The sequence below is a fragment of the Ipomoea triloba genome, chromosome 15, assembly GCF_003576645.1.
Source record: "Ipomoea triloba cultivar NCNSP0323 chromosome 15, ASM357664v1".
In the NCBI taxonomy this organism is placed as follows: Eukaryota; Viridiplantae; Streptophyta; class Magnoliopsida; order Solanales; family Convolvulaceae; genus Ipomoea; species Ipomoea triloba.
Genome location: NC_044930.1, coordinates 1,918,284 through 1,933,772, shown reverse-complemented (window position 1 = coordinate 1,933,772; position 15,489 = coordinate 1,918,284). Strand labels below are relative to the sequence as shown.

At 36.0% G+C, this 15,489-nt stretch overlaps 3 protein-coding genes across 8 annotated transcripts in view; all 3 read right to left on the bottom strand.

The window, feature by feature from the left end:
- Positions 1 to 89: 89 nt before the first annotated feature.
- Positions 90 to 3,771, bottom strand: LOC116007583 (probable plastid-lipid-associated protein 13, chloroplastic). Its single transcript, XM_031248300.1, has 7 exons — positions 3,445 to 3,771; positions 2,951 to 3,072; positions 2,782 to 2,865; positions 2,448 to 2,544; positions 1,679 to 1,895; positions 1,120 to 1,172; positions 90 to 540 (listed from the first exon to the last, which is right to left on the bottom strand). The coding sequence occupies exons 1-7, from the start codon at positions 3,682 to 3,684 to the stop codon at positions 451 to 453; spliced, it is 903 nt and encodes a 300-aa protein (XP_031104160.1). The 5' UTR covers positions 3,685 to 3,771; the 3' UTR covers positions 90 to 450.
- A 1,080-nt stretch (positions 3,772 to 4,851) lies between these two features.
- Positions 4,852 to 9,492, bottom strand: LOC116006039 (nudix hydrolase 23, chloroplastic). The gene is made up of 7 exons (XM_031246288.1): positions 8,973 to 9,492; positions 7,979 to 8,110; positions 6,984 to 7,060; positions 6,206 to 6,341; positions 5,975 to 6,115; positions 5,815 to 5,873; positions 4,852 to 5,159 (listed from the first exon to the last, which is right to left on the bottom strand). Exons 1-7 carry the CDS (start codon positions 9,264 to 9,266, stop codon positions 5,099 to 5,101), a joined length of 900 nt encoding a protein of 299 aa, XP_031102148.1. The 5' UTR covers positions 9,267 to 9,492; the 3' UTR covers positions 4,852 to 5,098.
- An 876-nt stretch (positions 9,493 to 10,368) lies between these two features.
- The window catches only part of LOC116005547, a 6,082-nt gene continuing 961 nt past the window's right edge, over positions 10,369 to 15,489 (bottom strand). Inside the window, exons 2-7 of one of the 6 annotated variants that reach the window (XM_031245764.1) lie at positions 14,316 to 14,414; positions 14,003 to 14,129; positions 11,795 to 12,083; positions 11,585 to 11,639; positions 10,998 to 11,034; positions 10,369 to 10,826 (exon numbers count right to left, since the gene is read on the bottom strand). In XM_031245764.1, coding sequence (XP_031101624.1) covers positions 10,756 to 10,826; positions 10,998 to 11,034; positions 11,585 to 11,639; positions 11,795 to 12,083; positions 14,003 to 14,129; positions 14,316 to 14,414 — 678 coding nt within the window. In that variant the 3' untranslated portion in view covers positions 10,369 to 10,755. Of the gene's footprint in view, positions 10,831 to 10,997; positions 11,035 to 11,584; positions 11,640 to 11,794; positions 12,084 to 12,180; positions 12,643 to 12,890; positions 13,035 to 13,396; positions 13,452 to 13,606; positions 13,896 to 14,002; positions 14,130 to 14,315; positions 14,415 to 15,489 lie in introns of those variants that run through there. The other 5 variants (XM_031245766.1, XM_031245762.1, XM_031245765.1 and 2 more) reach the window with 5 other exon arrangements.

Below are 15,489 nucleotides of genomic sequence, written 5' to 3'. Positions count from 1 at the left end.
TTCTCAAAATTAGTATAGACTTTGGAACTGTTCAATTATACTTTGAATTTTGTGAAAGAGCTGAATATGTTTTTGCATATAAGAAACAATTGACACAATGGTTGACTTCCATTTAACGATTCATTGACACAAGTCTTTGTAAAATCAGTTTTGGTCATTATCCAGAGAAACAAACAACCATACAACGTAATAACATTCTACAAGTGAAGTTACCAACCCCAGTAACAACCTTTCTATTCGTTACAAAAATCAAATACTTTACAGTCAACAAGCTCATATAATTGTGGAAGGTTTTACCCATTCTTTTGATAACAGATATCATGTTTTATACCTGTAATCATGTTGACAACGATGAATAAAGGAGAGGGGATGAGAAGGATACGATACAACTGACAAGAAGTTGGTTTGAAGCGATGAAAAGTAGTTCCTCTGGTATGCAAAACGAACTCTTCAACTTTCATATTCAGTTATTGGTTCTGGCTCGGGGGCCGAAGCCAATCTTGTAAGGACTTCAGGTATTCCAGTAGTATCTCTAATAATCTATACAAGACCAACAAAAAAGTGTTTGAATGCCATCAAGATTTCATACTTGCAAATCATGAAAGCTAAGCAATTGGCACCCAAAAAAAAAGTTTTTAAAAAGGTTAACATCCACTAGGACAGAGATGTAAATTTTAGTGATTTTACCAAACATCAAAGACATTTTTATGCACTTGTGTGAAGCTTTCTGACGACTTTTGACCAAATAATCAACCAAACTCCTGACTAGGCTAACAAGAAGGATTCATAGCAAGTGCGGTTTTTATTGATTCGGCCCATAACTTTGCTACCAAGAATGGATCGTCAGCAAAGAATTTAAGTGGTCATGGAAGTCAATAGTTGGTTTGCTGACAACCATCAGCTTTCCTACTTCCCTCTTCTAAAAATGTCTACCCAAAAGAATGGATTTATTGGTACACAGAGACAATCCAGACATAGGATGCAGTATAAAGTTAGATAAGTTGAGTTTTAAGTTTGATACTATCATGAAACGTCAAAGATAAAAATTTAACAAAGAGGATAAAGGGTTTTCCAGAATAAATTATACTCTGTACTTGGAAGGAAATATAAAGGACTTACCAGAATCTCATCATCAAGATAGGAGACCATAAATAGTCTTTGAAAGCTCCCACCTGTAATTGCAAGAGTAACATGAATTAAATCCACAAATACTCAAAAAGTTAGAGGCAAAAATTTGTGTGAGAACGTCTCACGGATCCTTGTCCATGAGAAGGATCGAGTCAAGATGAAAATGTAATACTTATAGTGGAAAATATAATACTAATCAGGAATAAAACGTTTATTACTTATAAGGGAAAGTGTAATATTTTTAAGGAAAAATGTAAAACTTTTAGTGAAACTAAAGAGGCCAGAATCCCCACAGACAAATAAGCAACCGCCTGGGTAAGACAGGTGAAGTGTCAATGGAGTAAGATTTTAGTAACATATGTAATATGGTAATGTTGGTTTGAATCTGTTATTCAACATATATGACTTGTATTTGGCAATGTACCACCCAGTAACCAGCAGAACATCACCTCATAATTTAGCTTTTGCAAGACTGCACTAACTTGGGCTTAAAAGAATGACAATCTAGCATGGCAACATGATTAATGGGTAAAGAAATGAGAGTGCTCACCAAGAGGAATTTTCAATCCACTGGACACTGCATCTCTAATAGGAAGGGGAAGTTGCTGAACAGTGTTCACTGCCTGTCCAAAAGCACCTCTTAGTTGCTGAGGTACAGTTTCTTCATTGACCTTAGGTGATTCAAGTATCCCTTCAACATATTCTTCTTTCATTCTAAGAGGCCCCTCAACAGATAACTTGGCGGAGAGTATAAAATTGCTCTCAATCTGCATTTATAATGAATCATTTCATTCTTCTGAAATCCCCAAGACACCAACAACTCAGTGGTGGGTCTCAGACTTGGGGTGAGTGGATACATAATTATTAATATAAATGTTACATACTCACTGTACAACTGCTTCTTTGCTTAGAAATCTTAGTCACAAATCATGTAGTTTCAGCAAATTGAAATCTGGCATGCCCTTTATTTTAAGTTTCTCCTTATTTTATAGTTGACACTTGAAAAGTAAAGTATATCTAACAGAAGTAATATACCTAAGGACACTAAAAACACTTGCACAGACAGACTATATAATATACTGTTTTGTAGAGGGCATGACCGAATGCTTAGTCTGATTGGGTAGTTCAGTAATTTGCCTAGATTCCACCAGTTAACACACATCCCCAGATATGTGACACTAAAAGAGCATAATATAATTGAAAGACGAAAATGATAGATTCCTTTTTTGTGTTCTTTAATAAACAAAGAAAGGAAATATTCTAAATGCATAACACATGAACTTTCAGGCCAAATTTAATCACAGATATTAAGTAATTACCGAGTTTAGATATTTCAAGTAAGCAGTGACATTTGCATAGCCATCTTTGATCAACACATCCAACTTTGATAAATTTGCCAATGATGAAGGAAACCTCCTGAAAAAAATTGTGGTGGCAAGTAATCATCAGAACTAATTCACTAACAGAATAGCAAATAAAAGTCAAGCCCATCTTTTTGTGTCTCCACATGTTAACATCATAACATAGTTTAATCAAATCCCTATCAACAAATTATCACTTATATGTCGGAATCAGAATAAATGCAAAAAAGAACAGACACCAATTGCAGATATTACAACTTTAAGCTAACGCTAGTAACAGAATAAGACTTACTCAAACACAAATTTAGCTGCAACGAATCCCAGGCTTCCGGATCCAAACCACTCAAAGTTCCACCGCCCTTCCAAATACGGAGACCTGCAAAGCTGACAACACGAATGAACATCTCAGAGGGCCCGGGAAGCTTATACATTGAGTCAGTTGGTCAGACTAAACACCTTACGTTGTTGGGCGAGGTGTTGGATTGAGCCGCTCGAGGCCAATTATCCTCTCATTCACATCAATAAGCTGCATATCCGTAACTTTCCCTGTTACTAATGCCTCGAATCCTCCAGCATCTTTGAACTGGGATTAGAACTCAAGTATTCAACTTACAGCATTCATATTAAGACAGTAAGTATAAAGATAAATTCATTATCCATCTTAGAAGCAAAACTAGGCGAAATCTACAACTAAAGCAAGCACATTGACTACAGTTCGGCCAGAACAAAATCAGAAACATACTAATTGTCCAAATTCCCCAATAAATCATCAAAACTATAATTCATTATCCATCTTAGAAGCAAAACTAGGCGAAATCTACAACTAAAGCAAGCACATTGACTACAGTTCAGCCAGAACAAAATCAGAAACATACTAATTGTCCAAATTCCCCAATAAATCATCAAAATTATAGAAAATAAATAAAGAAGGGAGAAGAAGAAGAAGAAGAATTACAGCGAGAAGCAAAGACTCCTTAGCAGAAAGCCTTTCCATCTCTTTAGCGAAAGAAGCAGAAGCTCCGCCTTGCACTGTCTGCTGAACCATGGCTCTGCAAATTCCGGAATTTTTCTTGCTATTTCGGAGATTGTAGTTTCCCGGGAAAACTCTGGCGGAAACTATGAAGGGAGAAGGAGGTAGAAACGACGACGTATAGCGCGAAAATGGCGCGTGCAGGTTCATAACAGAAGAAGCCATTGAAGAATGGAAAATCTAAAGGCGCAGAAGAAATCAAATGGAATTTCTGGTCTGGAGAATCTTTGTGGCCAACCGTCTAGCCACTGGCCGGTCAAGCTTCGTTTTTTTTGGACAGATTTTGCATTTGAGCCCCATTTTCGTCATTTCACTCCAAGTCAACTATTTTATTCATTTTCACTTATAATCCTTATTAAAAAAAAAAAAAGTAAGTATTATGTGAAACCGTTCTATAGATAAAGTATAATACATTTTAAATTACTTATAAAAAGTATTACATTTTAACTAAAAAAGTATTATACGTCTTACATGAAATGATCTCACACAAGACTTATTCCTCCAAAAATTAATAATTGTACTCTTAGATTATATACACTTGTCACATTTTTTGTATTTTGGAAATAATAATTAGTTAATGTATGGGGAAGTAGACCTTGAATTTTTATCACAATATTTATATTTATATTAGAACTAATAATTAATTATGTAATTACGTCTTTGATATAACTGTTTTGAACTGGGCTTAATTGATACTAGACTATATTAGTTTCATCTGACGAGATGAAGATATTACAATACAATATGCAAAAAGAACACAAAGGATAATGCTCAGTAGTTACACAATTAAGCCTGACCTTGAGCAAGTTGGCACTATCATTCTACATATATTTAAAGAGACAATGGTATATAGACCTAAAGTAAGATGGTACCACATTCTACATATGTTTAAGGTGACAATAGTTGCAAGGTACCTTGTGAGGCCATACATATTGGGGGTGAGGGCCAATAGTTGTGGGCCAATAGTTGCAAGGTACCTTGTGAGGCCATTGATAAATAGTTGTTAGCTGATTGGATTAGTGGGTGCAATTAGTTGATAACATTAGCTGATTGAAAGATATTTGGTAAATTAATTATTAGCTGATAGTTGATTACATGCAATGATGCAAAATAACTTTTTCGAAAAGCTGTTTTGAGCATCTTTTTAAATTTTAGCATTTTAAACCAATAAGTTATTACAAAAAGTTAATTAATCAAATACTTATACTAGTTGTTTAACCAAGTCAAACAACTAATAGTGATCAAATAAGTCAAAATTAGCTAATAAATTAACTATGTTACCAAACAGAGCATTGTTTTGTACCAATCAATAGGGACCAAGAAGGGCGAACATAACGAACGAAAGAGAATATTTTATGCATGGTTGGGATATAGTATCTATACACCATTGATGAACCGAATGCCAAAAACACATAAGATTTTCTCATTTGACAATGAACAGATTGGAGTGAACAGCAGAACTGGTTCAGATCATGAAAAAGAGAAAACTGATGTTTCAAGCGTGTCGAGTTAATATCAAACTGGGAATCTTACAATGGGGAACGGGGAAGATTTAGAAGACGAACCAAATCGCCATTCATCAACACTGCACATGATTATCGAGGGTGTAGGCATGAATCTCAGAGGGGCTGGTGCCAGGCCTGTCAATAACACCATTGCCAAAAGTTATGCAGTTGTAAGGTTTCATTGTGTTGCAAAGCAGTGTCCATTTCATTTATAAATATTGAAGGAGAAAAAATAACAGCATTCTTTGTTGGATAGGCTGTAAGGTCAATTCATCTAGTTGGTCTCGTAATAATCGGTTGGAAAAATGACATATTTGATCCTTGAGTTATACCCGTAAATTCTTATTATCATATCTATTTTTAATCCCTCAGTTATTTATGAAGTGGCGGTTTTAGTCCCCGTTAATATTCCATTAGATTTGGAAGGAAAAAAAATCTTAAATGGCAAGGGTAAACATGGAAATTTGATTTTCATCCGCCATTCCCAATGTTTCAATGAGTTTATTTGACAAACTTTGAACTCTAAGGAGAAGAAGATTAAATCAAAATTTCATGTTTACCCCTACCGTTTAAACCTTTTTATTGCTTTTCGTACCAAATCAAATGGAATATTAATGAATATGACCAAAACTGCCACTTCGAGAATAACTAATAGACCAAAAGCAGACACGACAATAACTGAAAGACCGAGCCTATACCTAATGGACCAAATATGTCATTATTCCTAAACTGTTTTCTGTAATCAAAATTAGAGCATTCCAGCAATGGAGATGAAATGATCTGGGAATACCTCTTGTTAATGATGCCATAGTGAAACATTGGTCTTCCAACTTTTTTATCTTCTATGTACTACAAGCACGTAATGAAAAGAACATCGTTAGACAGATCTGATGAGTGAAAGCGAGTGATTGAAGTGTGAATTGTCTAGAAATTCTAGCCATTGAACGTACCAACTTCAAAGTGACCAACATGGATGAGAACGCCAAAGACTCGAAGGGGATTTCTCCAAGCTCAAAAAGCCGACACTCTGATGATTCTGGACCGGGCGAAAAATGAGGTCTCTTCAACTTGGCCAAGAAAATTATGTATGTCTGTACCAATCAGAGAGGCAATCAGTTCTATGTAGTTACAGCAAATGCCCAGAAATGAATGGAGCACAAGTTTCGAGATCCTGTACTCACTTGGCCAATAAGCGAGATGTCCAACTGAGCAAACGGTGAGATAATTTCAACTTCTGCACCTGCCTCTTCCCAGGTTTCTCTCATTGCGCCTTCTACTGTAGATTCGCCCATCTCCAGGTAACCGGCAGGAAGTGTCCTAAGTACGCAGCATCAACATAAGAAATTTGGCAGCAACAGTGAGCACAAAATATATTCTTCTAATTTTTTTTGAGTGCTACTGACTCTGTTACAATGTAGTATCTGTTCATAAACTACTTTCTCAACCTACTGAAAGAGACAGCAACGCCTCCACTGAGGCTCGAACCCACCCCCTTCCACATGAGGGGTGCAACCGGATGCCACTAGACCACAAGGTCATTGGCATATTCTTCTGATTTAGTTGACATAAAAAAAAAATAGAAATTATGTTCAATTTGCATTGCTTGAGAAACAAAAAGAATCACAAATCACATTAAAAATAGGGAAAATTGCTTTTTTGGTCCTTCGGTTATACCCGTGGTACAAACTTAGTCCCTGAGTTATGACCATCTTTAGCCCCTAAGTTATGTAAGAAGTGGCAATTTTAGTCCCTCGGGGACTATTTCTACCACCAATTTATCAATTAATAAAGTGGCTGATTTGGTCCTTCAAGGACTAAAATTGCCACTACATGCATAATTTAGGGGTTACGCATATAACTCATCCACTTAAATTTCCTATTCCTGGACACTGGGGAGGAAAATGAAATTTCTACAATTTTCTCCAATTTCCAAATAACTTCCAATATGTAAACGCATACCAAAGGCCATGTGATGGCTGAATGTTCCGTTTGCACAACAGTATCTTGTTATCATGCTCAATAAGGCAGCCAACAACCTGCATTAGTTTCAAAACAAACATTAGAACAACTCACTTCTCACGTACATCAACAGTATGACACATATCAACACAAGCTCAGCTCTGAGTCATAAAAACATCATAATTCAGCAGAAAGCCAGAGACTAAAAAGCATATAATCCTTAATTATCCAAAAGCGTGATAAAATATGGGAAAATAAATTATTTATGCCTGAAATGTATGAACTCCAGAAAATGAATAAAATTTCTCTAACCCACTTCCAAGAAATATAACAAAAAATGTTTCTTTTACCATAACATTGGTAATTTGCAAAATATCAGACTTGGATTAGGTTAACTTGATCAACACATACAAATAGCAGTCAGTTGGTGCAACCCCCAAGTTGTTCAAACTGTAGACTTGGTAACTACAAGGTTCCAAGTTCAGCTTTCAGTGGGAGCGACTTATTGACCTTAATTTGAGTTGGTTAGCTATGGGCAACCTAGGCTGGTTTACCTCCTTGTGGTCCTTTGCCGGCTAAGGTGACAAGACGGGGTTTACCCAGTGCGCATCCTCGGGTAGTGGTTGTGGGTTTCCTTCATCACCCAAAAAAAAAAAAAAAAAAAAGCAGCGAGTGGGAGAAAAAGCGTTTCATTCATGCACAATGGAATCCACCTAGTCCATCCATTTAGCACTAAAACACAGTACCAATATCTTTTCTCTTCTCCAAAATTTTCTTGGGTACCCTTGTGGAGAGGCATTGTGCATAACATATCTAATCTTTGAAACTATAAAATGTCAAAAAGAATGCAATATTTGATCAAAGATTAAATTGTGTCATTGCTAAGCACAGTCAAGATGAAACTATGAAAGCTTCGGAAAGTGATGAATAAGTGCATGCATCCAAGCTCTTAAAATCCAGGTGCACAATATACTCTGATACATCACTGGACTTACCATTTTTGGGTTCTCATAAGCAATCCTCCCACAAACGGTACAAATAGCTCTCACCTTCTCCTCCCCATCAGGAATCTCATGCTTCATGGAGCCACCACATGACTGGCAAAACTTGATCTTGCGAATACCTACCTGTGGAGTGGTAAACGCTAAAGCAATGAGACAATAAAGCAATTCGGTGCAAGGCTAAAGCAGTGTGGAGTAAAACTAACTTCCTATTTGAAAACTCAGTAAAACGAACCCTGTCAACTAATTTTAACGGAAACCAGGAAGAGAAAGCATAACTTCACAAAATTTTAACTTAACTTGCCTCCCTAACACTATTCATAGGCTTATGTCTGTTACTAAACCCAACAGCAGTTGCATTATATGAATAAAAAATGAATTGATTTGAGTAAAAAAATTGGGAAATAAATTAACCTTCCACCACTTGTCATTTATTAATGATAGAAAAAGGGAAACCTGGGCCAACCCTAACCAAGTTGGTCAGGTTGTTGCTTAGTAGCCACAAGGTTATAAGTTCCACTTCTAGTGAGTGCGGCCTCTAGACCTTCTTAATTTGAGAAGGTCAGCTATAAATAACCTATATTGATTTACCTTTGTGTTCAAAAAAGGGGGGGAAACCTCAACACCCAGGTATAACAAGTAAAGCTGGATAAACCTGAATGGAAAATGAAGGTACGAGAGAACCTTTTTGAGCCTTTTTCCTCTCAGAAACTCCCAAAATGTTCCGTTCTCCTAACCCACCTTATCACTCAATAATCTAGCCACACAGTGGTAAAAGAAAATAGTCAAATACAATTGGTAAGAACACCTGAAATCAATCAAAATCCCAACTGCCATTGATGAATAGCCAAATAAAACACAAATTCACAAACAAACATCCCAAAAATAGCTAGACAAAGTGATGAAATCCACGAAATTGATTTAAGCCCACGAATTATAGCTTCACAGATCCGAAAACAAACCCAAACACAAAAAACTAGGGACTCACAGTAGGCTGAACCGCCGCGGACGAAGCAGAAGAATACGGTGCTGCTCCTCCAGATGGCGATGAAGATGCCCCGTCGGGATGAAATGAATACATTCGGAAGGTTCTATATCCAGAGAAACGGCCCCCCGTGTGATAATAGCGTAATAGGAAGGCCGGTAAAGTTGCCTTTGATGATGAGGAGGGAAGGGATTTAATCGAAATGAAAGAGAGATTGCAATTGGGGTGTGGCTTCCTCAATGTATAGGAAACAAACCCGGAAGAAGATGAACCCAGAATTTGAATAGCTTTGAGCATTATTCATTCATTCGCTCAAAGTGCGTCAAAATTCTGCTCTAATTAGCATCTAAATGACGGAGAGTGAAGTGAAAATGTTGGAAAAGTTTGAATCTTTTGGTTTTGGGCATTTCATTTGGCCCTTCGGATTTTGGTTGGTCAGCCGTTAACTGCAATTCCTTTTGGGAATTTGGGATTTGCGTTTTTGCTATTGCCTGCCGCTGACTCCTGCGTTACTTTCATGGTAACATCAGACCACATATTTTTTTACACACAAGAAAATGAAAAATGGTACTCCGTAATAAACATGCCCCATTTCACACCATCCCTCTCATTTTAAACGTTTGATTTTACTATTTATATGTTTTTATAACCCTACACAGGATAGATAAGGTGTTGCAAAACCTTCTAATATCACCACTAAGTTACCCCTTTTACTACTATTTGAGAATATGTATCGGATAAATCTCGTTTTCTGACCTTACCACAATGAGGTAAATCAACTTATGTTGTTCGTTGATGAGGTAAATCGTCGACCTATATTATCCGCTGATTAGTTCTGATGATGAGGTAAATCGACCTATATTATCCATTGATTAGTTCAAACTGAGAAAGTCAATAGACTTTTCCTATTGAGAGCAAAATCAACCTATACTATTCGCTGATTAGTTCAAATTGAGAAAGTCAATAGACCTTGCAAAATCGACCTATGTTGTGATTAGTTCAAACTGAGAAAGTCAATTGACCTTTCCCGTTAAGAGCATAATAACTATCTGAGAATATGTATTGGATAAATCTCACTCATCTGAGCAGAATTTGTAACCTTGTGATTACTTTTTATATGTTTGGTTATACCTTGATGCATTTAGTTATCCTTGCTATATATTTGGTTATACAAAATCCTCCATAAAAATCTACAAAATAACTGTAACACTTTACATCTCTTGTCACAGGAAAAATAAACTAATATCCCACCATAAAAATCTCAGTTAATGCAATAATATGTTACAATCGGACTCAGTTTTATAATCTTTTCTTGTCATGACAGACAAAAGCAAAGTAAACATCAATTTACATGTTCAAATACAATCAGAATGCAATACTCTGAACACATTTGTGAAGATTTGAACAAAATTTGGAAACATTGTAGTAACTTGTGAACATCATAGGTTGTTCACAACCTTAAATCTTCTGTTTGGAAACATTATAGTAACCACAGCACTTTTAAGGTGGTCTCTGGCTATATTATATCACAACAAAACTGTATTATATTTTACATCCTTCAAATGCCTAAAGAATTAGAAAAAGAATGGTGATAATAACAGTATGCATAATGTTACAACTGCAAGGTTAGCATATTAGCATTCTTGCATTATTGAATGTCGGTGTGCAGTAAACTTTTTCCTAAAAACTGTTTCTAACCTATTAGAGAAAACTATAGCAGCCGCATCGTGAAGGGCCTCGAAGCGCCAAGCGCCAATATTCACGTGCTCCCAAGTCCAGCAAATGATTAGTTAAGAGCCATTTTATCACACAACAATTGGTAAGCAGCGCTGCAGACCTTGAATTTCTCTTCTGCAACTACCTAACAACATACTTAACTTTAGGTATAGCCAATTGTTTGTAAGGAGAAGGAAAAGTAAGCATTCGGTTGCAATTCTGTAAGATAAGCCATAACTAAAAGAAGAGAGTGGAAAATTCGGGAAGTGAAGTTGGTATCTAAGGGTGACGAGGGAAACTTGCAGCCATTACCTGAGGGTGTACATTGAGTAAATCTCGCCTTGTGACCCTAGCCGGCAAAAGACCACAAGGAGGTAAATCAGCTTAGGTTGCCCATAGCTGACCGGCTCAAACCAAGAAGGTTAATAGGCCGCTCCCGCTGGGAGTCGAACTTGTAACATTGTTTTTTTTTTTTTTGTGGTTAATGTAGCTTAGAATAAAATAATAGATGGCATCAAGAGATGGAAGCGCTGAATTCTGCATTTGGGGATAGCATACGGGTCAACAAGGTACATGTGCAAGTCAATTGATATGGAATTTGCAAATACAAATCTCGTGTGTAATTCAAAGGAAAGGTTAGACATGTCGAGCAGTTCATGGTGACTCATGGTCGGTTCCCTAGTAATGAATTGGGAAAATGGATTGCTCATCACATGGTAACACAACATTTAGACCATCTGAAATGTAAGTTGTATGCAGTTTTACATGACAAGAATTAGACGAGACTCGGATATGGTACTTAGACAAGGTGAAGTTTTGTTTTTATTTATACTTTCACAGGAAAAGGTGTTGACGTGAAAAGGAAAAACAGATAGAAGATCATAGAACCCAGAAAATACCTTGGATGGACCATGGTGGCGATCTGGATGCCATTTTAATGCACATGATCGATATCTGAAATGAGACATCATTAAGGAATCACATATTTTAAAAATAAAAAATAAAAAATAAAAAATAGCAACTGCATATTATATAGATGTAAAATGATTGCATGATTTTCATAGCATGCATTTAATTGAACAGGATAATGAAACTTAATGCAAACTTACGCATTTTTAACATCTTCCAGATTTAAAGGACCTGAGGGATTCAACCCAAGGGCCAGTCGCTCTGATTTCAAATCTGATTCATACATGTCAGATTCCGTTGATTCATCATCATAATCCTCTTCATCTGTAAATTGCCATTTCGAATGCCTATAATTGTTAGAGTAACGTGATGAACGTCTTTGTTGTGGATCTTCGTTTACAAACCAAGTATAGTAATAGTTTCCACCAAATCCCGTACGGAAAAAGCTTTCTACTTCAAAATCCAAATCTTCAGTGAAATCAAACCTTCCTGGAANTTCTTGTCATGACAGACAAAAGCAAAGTAAACATCAATTTACATGTTCAAATACAATCAGAATGCAATACTCTGAACACATTTGTGAAGATTTGAACAAAATTTGGAAACATTGTAGTAACTTGTGAACATCATAGGTTGTTCACAACCTTAAATCTTCTGTTTGGAAACATTATAGTAACCACAGCACTTTTAAGGTGGTCTCTGGCTATATTATATCACAACAAAACTGTATTATATTTTACATCCTTCAAATGCCTAAAGAATTAGAAAAAGAATGGTGATAATAACAGTATGCATAATGTTACAACTGCAAGGTTAGCATATTAGCATTCTTGCATTATTGAATGTCGGTGTGCAGTAAACTTTTTCCTAAAAACTGTTTCTAACCTATTAGAGAAAACTATAGCAGCCGCATCGTGAAGGGCCTCGAAGCGCCAAGCGCCAATATTCACGTGCTCCCAAGTCCAGCAAATGATTAGTTAAGAGCCATTTTATCACACAACAATTGGTAAGCAGCGCTGCAGACCTTGAATTTCTCTTCTGCAACTACCTAACAACATACTTAACTTTAGGTATAGCCAATTGTTTGTAAGGAGAAGGAAAAGTAAGCATTCGGTTGCAATTCTGTAAGATAAGCCATAACTAAAAGAAGAGAGTGGAAAATTCGGGAAGTGAAGTTGGTATCTAAGGGTGACGAGGGAAACTTGCAGCCATTACCTGAGGGTGTACATTGAGTAAATCTCGCCTTGTGACCCTAGCCGGCAAAAGACCACAAGGAGGTAAATCAGCTTAGGTTGCCCATAGCTGACCGGCTCAAACCAAGAAGGTTAATAGGCCGCTCCCGCTGGGAGTCGAACTTGTAACATTGTTTTTTTTTTTTTTGTGGTTAATGTAGCTTAGAATAAAATAATAGATGGCATCAAGAGATGGAAGCGCTGAATTCTGCATTTGGGGATAGCATACGGGTCAACAAGGTACATGTGCAAGTCAATTGATATGGAATTTGCAAATACAAATCTCGTGTGTAATTCAAAGGAAAGGTTAGACATGTCGAGCAGTTCATGGTGACTCATGGTCGGTTCCCTAGTAATGAATTGGGAAAATGGATTGCTCATCACATGGTAACACAACATTTAGACCATCTGAAATGTAAGTTGTATGCAGTTTTACATGACAAGAATTAGACGAGACTCGGATATGGTACTTAGACAAGGTGAAGTTTTGTTTTTATTTATACTTTCACAGGAAAAGGTGTTGACGTGAAAAGGAAAAACAGATAGAAGATCATAGAACCCAGAAAATACCTTGGATGGACCATGGTGGCGATCTGGATGCCATTTTAATGCACATGATCGATATCTGAAATGAGACATCATTAAGGAATCACATATTTTAAAAATAAAAAATAAAAAATAAAAAATAGCAACTGCATATTATATAGATGTAAAATGATTGCATGATTTTCATAGCATGCATTTAATTGAACAGGATAATGAAACTTAATGCAAACTTACGCATTTTTAACATCTTCCAGATTTAAAGGACCTGAGGGATTCAACCCAAGGGCCAGTCGCTCTGATTTCAAATCTGATTCATACATGTCAGATTCCGTTGATTCATCATCATAATCCTCTTCATCTGTAAATTGCCATTTCGAATGCCTATAATTGTTAGAGTAACGTGATGAACGTCTTTGTTGTGGATCTTCGTTTACAAACCAAGTATAGTAATAGTTTCCACCAAATCCCGTACGGAAAAAGCTTTCTACTTCAAAGTCCAAATCTTCAGTGAAATCGAACCTTCCTGGAAAAAAAAAAGGGGGGGAGGGGTCAAGAAATGATAAATATACAAAACCATTAATATTTTAGAGCTAAATTAATTCTTGATTCCACTACTATGAGGTAGCTTACTCCATTTTCGGTGTCCTTTATTCCTTGATCTGCTTGAATTGGGTGCATAAGACCTAAAATCCCGTTGAAACCACGAACTACCTTGGCTTGAAGAAGAATCATGTTCATCAGACTCGTGATGCAAATTCTGAAACACTAGGAAACAAACATTAGAAATGTATAACCAAATAAAGCAATGCAATCATTCAAGCCAACTTGTCATGGAACGAGCATAATGTTACTATAACTAACATATTAATAATTCATGCCCCACACACACACACGCACATATATAATATTAACATATTAATATTTCATCTCATTCAGAAATAACCTGAAAAAAGTCTTCTGCAAATGCACTGACATTGCGGAGTAATGTTTGTTTTGCATTGAACCTCCGAAACCTTTTCTTCTGGTAGTGGTAGTTGAAGCTCTGCAAGTAACACTCCGTCAATAATTGAAGATTTATTTGTCAGGTTAAACAACTATTAAGAATTGTCAGGTTGACAAAGCATGATCACAGCCAAAAGATTCAATACCACCAAAAACAGGATGCAAAAAGCTGAAACTATAAACACAATAGAGACAGGTATTAAAATAAGCAGATACGTGTAACATTTAGCTGGTCTACAAATATCAAAATTCAACTTTCCTAAGTTCGTTAAGAGGTAAACAATGTCTCTAAGAACATCCACAAATGAATGGAATTCCAAGCCGGTATGTTGATAAATCCAAGCCTTAGATACACAAGAAAAAAGACCATTAAACCCTGGCAAGGTAAAATGTTCCAAACTGCTAAATTTAATTTATATAAATCCGAAACACAAACTATACCCCTATATCCTATCCCTGTTCACCAAATCACTGCTCTAGTGCCTTTTAAGGATGACATATTTGCCCCAATACTCTCCGGTGTAGCATAAAAAATTCAGCAATCATTTCACTATCTTTACTTGTCAAAAAAAAAAGTTCATTTTTCAGGTTGTAGTAGATCATGGTGAAGAATGATTCAAAAACTCATTTGCAGAGACAGAGATATCAAAGCAAAAAGACATATCAAATTGATGTTAATGTAATAAATATGACACAGCCATTTATTAATATAATTTTTTTTAGCACAAAAATTAGAAATTATATTAATATTTGACAGCAGGAATGTTATGTATCACTACGCAACAAAGATAACTCTCACTCCATACAAAGTGACACTGCACCTATTCAGTACCATCTATATGCAACATTAGTCAATCAATTCAATGTCATTGGCAGTTTGTCAAATTATACAATGGACCATAGTCCACATTGCAGTGAGGACTATGTATAAATGTTCATTTTTAATATTCTGAAGGTTAATTTTTTTGTGTATTGAAGGTTTATTATTTGGTTGTATTAAAATTGAATCTTGAGTACACAAAAAATGTACCTTAAAAATAACATTCAATGTATTAAAATTGAACTTTCAGTATATTTAAAAAAAAAAAAAAAAAAAAAAAAAAAAAAAAAAAAAA